Below are 5,363 nucleotides of genomic sequence, written 5' to 3' on the forward strand. Positions count from 1 at the left end.
AAAAAAAAAAAAAAAAAAAAAAAAAAAAAAAAAAAAAAAACCCAGAAAACAGGCGCGACCCAGGGGTCGCGCGGCTGAGCGACCCAGGGGCCGCGCGGCCTGCGCGACCCAGGGCCGCGCGGCCCGCGATCCAGGCCACGCCCTGCGCGACTCGGCCGCGCGACCCTGGCCGCACTGCGCGCCGTCGCCCGGCCTGGGGCTTGCCGCCAGCTGTTTTTGGGTTTCTCTTTTTTTTTTCTTTTTTTTTTTTTTCTTCTGATGAACACATATATATGGTATTTCAGCATCTTTTTCTAGATTGTGAGACTCTCTCTGTGATTTGATTTTTTTTTTTTTTGGGTATTTTGGTTTGTGGATGAGAGAGTTGGATGCTGAAAATATTTTGAAATTTTTTTATTTGGACCTCGAGTCTCTGAGACTCGAGTTCCACGTGGGATGCCACGTGGAACTAGGCCAGGTCAAACTATAAAAATCGAGCATCAAAGACTCGAGGTATGAGCGCATAACTCGATTTTCTGAGACTCGATGATGTAGACACAATTTACTATTTAATTATTGTAATTTATTATTTTGGTATTTTTATGTAAAAAAACTTATTTTAGGTTTAGATGATTTATTTCCTGTTTGAGGGCATTTAATGTTTTTTAGGTCAATTTTGATTCCTGTTATGGTTAGGTATCAATTAGAGAATTTAATTATATTTCTTGTCAATCAAGTTTTAAGAGCCCTTAAATAGGCCCCAAAGTCTGTAAACGTTTTTTCCATAGACTATTATCATAAACACAGACTTTTGTCAAATTTTTCTGGTGGATCCAGTTTTATCTCCTTGTGGATTCAGGGAAACCCCTCGTGGATTCGAGTTTACTACCAGAAACTAACAGTTTTAGTTTCTGTCATCAGAGAGCATCGTGTGTGCTTCTCTTCAGGCTTCCGCGACATTAGTTGGTATTTTTTTTTCTTCTGGCTTTCGGCTTCTTTCTTCTTCTTCAGGTTTTTTTTTTTCTTCATGCTCTGATTTCTGGGTCGCGCCTGTTTCTGGGTTTTTCCTTTTTTTTTCTTCTGGCTTTCGGCTTCTTTCTTCTTCTTCAGGTTTTTTTTTTTTCTTCATGCTCTGATTTCTTTCTGGGGGGATGTGGGGTAAATATTGGCTTAGACCTCGAGTCTCTGAGACTCGAGTTCCACGTGGGATGCCACGTGGAACTAGGCCAGGTCAAACTATAAAAATCGAGCATCAAAGACTCGAGGTATGAGCGCATAACTCGATTTTCTGAGACTCGAGGTGCTAAAAAAAAAAATAGTTTGAAAACGTTGACAACTAATTATATTGTTAGGATTTTATGGTTATTTAGCCATTTCGTCCCCATCGCCCCATGAAATTTTTAATAAAAAGAGTTAATGACTTAATTACTAATTTTTAGGGAACAACTATGACACTCTATTGAGTGTTTTTTTTACCCTTAAATCTTAATATAAATCAATGGTCCAAAAGAAGAATAACTCTTATGAAGTTACAATAGGTGTAATTTGAATCTTAAAAATAAATAAATATGAATTATTGAAAAATAAATAAGGATGGATTGTATTATGAGACTAAATTTTATTTAGCAAAATAAGTACAGCCTCAAATCCAGTTATTTCACATTATAATCACCTATTTTTTGGTGTTCTATTGCTTCACTTGTACACTAGAGAAAATAAAATGACTATAGACTGCTAGAATTCACTTAACAAGGATTTGCCCTGAAAATTTTCCGTCTTGGACTTGATAGACAACAGAGTCTCATTTAATTGTGAAGATTTGAGCTCAAGCTCACTCAATCGAGCTCTGGTATCAGCTACTTGTTCCAGTAGCGATTCTAGTTCTTCTCTTGCTGATTTTATATCATGATCACAGTCGGCCTTTGCCACCTCAATGGATCGATGATGATTAATGAGCTCAACATCTACTGTAATATCATTGATTATGCCTTGCAGCCAACTAATATCAATTTGAGAAGTTTCTACATCCTTAAGAATAGCTGATAGTTCTTTCACTTTGGACTTCGTCAGCTGCATAACTGAAATGGATTGTAACTCCTTAACCACAGTGCACACACACTCTAGATAATAAGAGCGTATGGCATTTGATTCTAAGTGACAACTTGCTGCTATGTCTCCATACTTGTCGAAGATAGACTGCAGAATGGAAGCAAGGCTTTCTTTTACATGATACTTTCCAACAGACACGCATGAATCAGAAATTACAGAGTCGGCCTCTNAGATAAAATTACCTCAACTTCCTCTGACAGAGGAAGAAACTTGTTCATTTTACAAGATCCCTATGCATTTAAGATATTCCCTTGTCATCAGTATTTATGAAATAGCTTTTGCAAAATCTAGTAAAACTATTTCTGTCAAACTTAAAATGAGATGTTCTTTATATTTCAATGGGTTCTCCAATTAGACCCCAAAGGAAGAATCCAGCAATTTATCCCAAAAGTGATAATCAACATATATTTTCTTTTATATGTAAGTTTTGGCCCCAAGGGGGAGAGGGAAGGGAAGATTTGAACTAGTGTTAAAAAGCAGAATCTAATTTGGAATAACTGAAAAGTTCTTGGCATAACAATACTAGAAAAACGAATCAGATAACCTCTCATAGATGGGTGTTGATTAATTAGGAGATGCATAGACCAAATATGTAGCCCCATCTACCATAATGCCAGACATATGACCAGGGCATATATATTCTCTTCATGGTAACAAGTAACAACAGAAAATTGGAGCATTTATTCCATGAGAAGGGCTACCAAAAATAATATTTTAAGCAAAAATAAGTCATTCAATTATGATTTGCAGAAAATGAAGTAATAGAAACCACAATCATAGAATGCAAATGGGTGGTCAACTGGTCATTCATGAGTTTACTGGTAGAGTAAGGGGCTTACGCAAGCTGTAAGGACATAAAGAACTTACAGTGAACAAAGTTAAGACAAATAACTTACAAGCATTGATGTCAACTTGCGCATCACTAAATCAAGGCTTTCTCTTTCTCTTGGAGCTTTTACTTGGTTTAACCTTGGAGTCTGCATCTGGATGTGAAGCTAGCTGCTTGGTCTCCATAGCAGAACTCCACAGTGCTCTTTCTACATCTGATGGTGTAAAGGTTTCGTTTTCTGAACTTAATTCCTGCAAATTATCTTCCACTAGATACGTAAAAAAGGCATCCATAAACCATAAAAATGGGGAACTTTCCAACTTTGACTACTTTTGTACCATTTATTCGACAAGAAGACAGCCATACAGAGTGATTGCTTATTTGATCTGATGCAATTTAAATCCAGATACTAAAAAGAATATTAGAACAAATGAAATCCCAGAAAGCAAGTGTATAGCATTAAACCAAAATGAAGCCCACCACCCTACATATGCATAATGCGTTCACTGAGATTATGAGATATCAATCTCTAGCTTTTGCTTTACAAAAAAACTAGAATAGCTCTACAAACAGAAGACCCTGAGCCCTAAGATCTGGAGATAAATTTATTGGCCTTCAACTTTTCCATTGAAATCAGATAGCAGTTAAAAGTCAAAACACTAAATATTTACAATCTCTTATCTCACATTAAACATTTTGATCACACTAATAGAGGCCAAAACAATCACCATGAGCCCTTACCTCAGATATGTCATTATAATTGCAAATAAGTAATTCAAAACACAAATATATAATTGACAATTAGGAGAACAGCGTTCGCTGACCTTCGCTTTAGTCTGGAGTTTATTTGCAAATAACAGGTACTGCTTCAGTGAATAATCTTTTGAGTTACCAAGTGCCGCCACCATAGCCTTTTTCACCAACATTACAACAAATCAATAACTGATAAAAGCCACAATAAACTAGCAACAAAAATAAACAATCATCCTAGATAAAATTGCATTAAGAATATTGATTAAGACGTCATTTTGGATGAGCATGTTTTTGCATCGAAACAGAATGTGCAACTCTTTAAAGTATCACATTTTTTACTTTTACACAATTAATTCACTGAAATAAGCAGTAAACAACCATCCCAAATAAAATGGGGCTAGAATATTGATTAAGACGTCATTTGGATGAGCTTATGTTCGTGTCAAAATAGAATGTACAACTTTTTAAAGTACCACATTTTTTTTTAAGGTACAACTATACTTTTACACAATAAACCAAATAAGTCACCATTTCCTAATATTTTGGAACAAGTGATAATTTATCAAAATTAAAGGACCGATTATACCTCGTCGGACATGAACGGCGCCACGTCCGGCGCGTAAGCAGCCAAAACGGCGGAGGCGGTGGCGGGACCGACGCCTTTGAGCACCGTGAGCTCAGACACAGCCTTGGAAACATCAGGTAGCGATTGGAATGCGTTTTCCGACGCCGATTTCACTACGGCCTCGTCCAAAGACGAAACGAAATCCAACAAACGCGGCCTTTAAAAGCAAAATTCACACATTATTGATTATACACTTAATAAAGTTTAGAGAGAGAGAGTACCTCCATTTGCCACGTGTGAGCTTCCATTGCATGAGTTTGGAGAGCTCGGCGGTGGTGATGTAAGGGTTAGGGTTTCGGCTGCGAAGAATCGGAGGGAGTTGGTGGCGGTTAAAGTCGTCAAAGGAAATTAGGTTGGGTTTGTTAAGGGATTCTAAGCGAGTTGAGTAAGAAGAGAGTGCTTCTTTCCAGAGATTCAGCTCAGAGCACTCGAATTTCATTTTTTTTCTCTCTTTCTCTGTTTGTGTGTTTTTGACTTTTTTTTCTCGCAGGTTCCCGCTATGGCAGTTTTTCAGTTTTTGTTTTCAAATTATAAGTGGATTTGGAAGAAGGCCAGAGAGCCCATTTTGTTGTTGGGCTAGATTCTAGCTTACAAGTCCATAAGGGTATAGTATAGATATTACATATTTGGGTTAGTGAAACTATTAAAGCCTAAGGTCCTTTCTACACAGCTTATTTTTGCTGAAATTAAAAACTAAAAATTGAAAACATTGTAACAAAATAATTTTTAAATATGTGAATAGTTCTGTGAGACCCATTTTTAATTTTTTTTCAAAATAAAATGGTTGTGGGTCCCATAAATAGTGCATGAACAATGTAATTTGTCTCCTGCATAATGAATCTATGTGTATGAACAGTGCAGTTACTGTTCATACACGCTAAAAAAAAAAAATGAAGGAAACGTGATTCAGTAAACACAAACGCACAAATAAGTTGAATCTAAACGCTCTATAAATTGAACAAGATTATTTATGATGGTAGAGGAATTACATCTAAAAAAGAGGGATTCTAGTTGGGTCTAACAAGGGACTTAGGGATGAATTCTGCTTGGGGAAATTTTTTGCTGTAT

The 5,363-nt window shown here is 36.7% G+C and overlaps 1 protein-coding gene across 2 annotated transcripts; it reads right to left on the reverse strand.

Moving 5' to 3' along the window:
* Positions 1-2,266: 2,266 nt before the first annotated feature.
* Positions 2,267-4,793, reverse strand: LOC136060992 (uncharacterized). 2 transcript variants are annotated; one of them, XM_065763035.1, is made up of 5 exons: positions 4,517-4,793; positions 4,257-4,452; positions 3,742-3,828; positions 2,985-3,168; positions 2,267-2,318 (listed from the first exon to the last, which is right to left on the reverse strand). In XM_065763035.1, exons 1-4 carry the CDS (start codon positions 4,732-4,734, stop codon positions 3,016-3,018), a joined length of 654 nt encoding a protein of 217 aa, XP_065619107.1. In that variant the 5' UTR covers positions 4,735-4,793; the 3' UTR covers positions 2,267-2,318; positions 2,985-3,015. The 2 variants fall into 2 exon arrangements, with proteins under 2 accessions (XP_065619107.1, XP_065619106.1); XM_065763034.1 differs by lacking the exon at positions 2,267-2,318 and having other exon boundaries at positions 2,326-3,168.
* Positions 4,794-5,363: the final 570 nt, after the last annotated feature.

Source organism: Quercus suber, unplaced genomic scaffold (assembly GCF_002906115.3).
Source record: "Quercus suber isolate HL8 unplaced genomic scaffold, Cork oak 2.0 scaffold_487, whole genome shotgun sequence".
NCBI classification, from domain to species: domain Eukaryota; kingdom Viridiplantae; phylum Streptophyta; class Magnoliopsida; order Fagales; family Fagaceae; genus Quercus; species Quercus suber.